Source organism: Arachis ipaensis, chromosome B01, assembly GCF_000816755.2.
Source record: "Arachis ipaensis cultivar K30076 chromosome B01, Araip1.1, whole genome shotgun sequence".
Taxonomy (NCBI): domain Eukaryota; kingdom Viridiplantae; phylum Streptophyta; class Magnoliopsida; order Fabales; family Fabaceae; genus Arachis; species Arachis ipaensis.
In genome coordinates, this window is record NC_029785.2 from 849,974 (window position 1) to 851,779 (window position 1,806).

At 28.5% G+C, this 1,806-nt stretch overlaps 1 protein-coding gene across 1 annotated transcript in view; it reads right to left on the bottom strand.

Moving 5' to 3' along the window:
- Positions 1 to 1,806, bottom strand: part of LOC107627663 (phosphate transporter PHO1 homolog 1) — a 10,474-nt gene that overhangs the window by 7,119 nt on the left and 1,549 nt on the right. Inside the window, exons 3-6 of the mRNA XM_016330511.2 lie at positions 1,031 to 1,466; positions 804 to 852; positions 641 to 712; positions 89 to 218 (exon numbers count right to left, since the gene is read on the bottom strand). Of these exons, the coding sequence (XP_016185997.1) occupies positions 89 to 218; positions 641 to 712; positions 804 to 852; positions 1,031 to 1,466 (687 nt within the window). The remainder of the gene's footprint in view (positions 1 to 88; positions 219 to 640; positions 713 to 803; positions 853 to 1,030; positions 1,467 to 1,806) is intronic.

Sequence of the window (1,806 nt, forward strand, 5' to 3'; positions counted from 1 at the left end):
TTTTTACGGAAATGATTGAAAATAAAATAGGTAAAGTGAAAAAAAAAAAAAAAGAAGGAAATAATTGTTGGCCTGAAAAGTTGCTTACCAATGAAGAAAGTTACAGCATGAGATTCTTTTCTCTGACTTGGTCTAAGGTATTTCATGGCTTTTCTCCTATCATCTTTGGCAAAGTTTTTAACAAATAGTTCCTCAACTTCATCCATGAATTTCACAACCTGTCTCATTGTAAAAGTGAAATCAAAATAATATAACATTATTTTTCATATTATGTTAATCAATTTTTAATTAATGTAGAATCTTTCCTAAAACAGATCCAAGTATAAGCTATTTGGGACATGTTCTTCCACTAAAATATGGAATTTATTCATAAGTATATGTATATTTACATATTTTCTCCTATTTTTACCCTTAATAAAAAATATTTATTATATTTATAATTTTCACTGTTATTAATTTATTTTATTATGACTGTGAGTCCATGTTGTGGGTGCAGACATGAATTATGAGGATTATTGGCCACTTTAGATTGTCTCTTTTAACACTTTTTTTCTTTTAACACTTTTTTCATATATTTTCATCAAAGTTGGATTTTTTTGTTTTCATTTTTGAATTTGTGGCTGGTGTTTTTAGTTATTACCTTGTCTGAACTGTTGAAATATGAGCTTTCAACAACTTTGAGATATATTGGAAGAATTTGCTTCTCAGTAACCTGAAATTTAGAGGAAAAAATATAACAAAATTAAGATTTTTTTTTTAGCTACAAATTTTAATTAATATTTGGAGCCTCTAAGCTACTTTACCTTGTCAAATTTTTTCAAAATCTTCATAAATGCAAGCATGTTCAAGTTCCTGAAAATTAATATAGTAAAAAAAAATGGTAAGAAAATTTACACGAATATTAGATACAATACAGTTCAGTACGTAAATATATCTTTCTTTTTTATAAAAAACTGTTGCAAATTTAAGAAGTTTAATGTAACAATATTTACATTATAGTCTAAATAATTTGAGAAATTTGATGTTTTACCTATAAACTTTGAGATAACCTAATCCCTTATGGAGTTCAATGAAGCCTCTTTTGATCATCTTTTCAGCATGGTGCAACTTTGTTTTGTTAAGATGAAGCTTATTATTATTATTATTAGCACCACCTTCTTGGCTACATTTTCTTGAAGATTGGTTTAACAAATCTTCCTTGACAAGGTAACTGATCGCCGAGAAGGTCCGAGCCGGCGTTGTTAGAGGAATGTTAATCCTTACATTCTTCCCTCGGAAGCTTCCGAGGCGGCCGGAAGGCGTCCTCAGTTTTTCATCTTCTCCTCCTTTCATCCGCGACGGTTTTTCAGCTGCTTCATTTGATTGAGGAGAATCTGGAAATGGAACCTCATTTTTTTCCATGTCCTCATTGTTGCAATTGTCTTGCATTTCTTCATGTTGTTCTCTGCTCCGAACAGAGTCTTCCTCTGTTTCCAAAAAACAGAGTATTTTTTAGATACACATAGTTTATAATCTTTAGTTATTCTTACTAATGCATCTAGTTTATTTTCCACAATAATGTGAAAACACAGAAGTGAACATATAATATAGATTATAATTCTAGTTATAATGCATGAATAATATAAAAGTAACATTCATGTATAAAGTATAATAACTTTTTTTAATTACAAAAATTATTTGGTTGTCTTTTATCTATCATGTTAAGCTTTTGATTAAATAGTCTAAAATTCGATTTTTGTTACTTCTATTCTTTTAAATAAAATATATTAAATTCCACTACGAGATAAATGGATTGTGCATTATCTA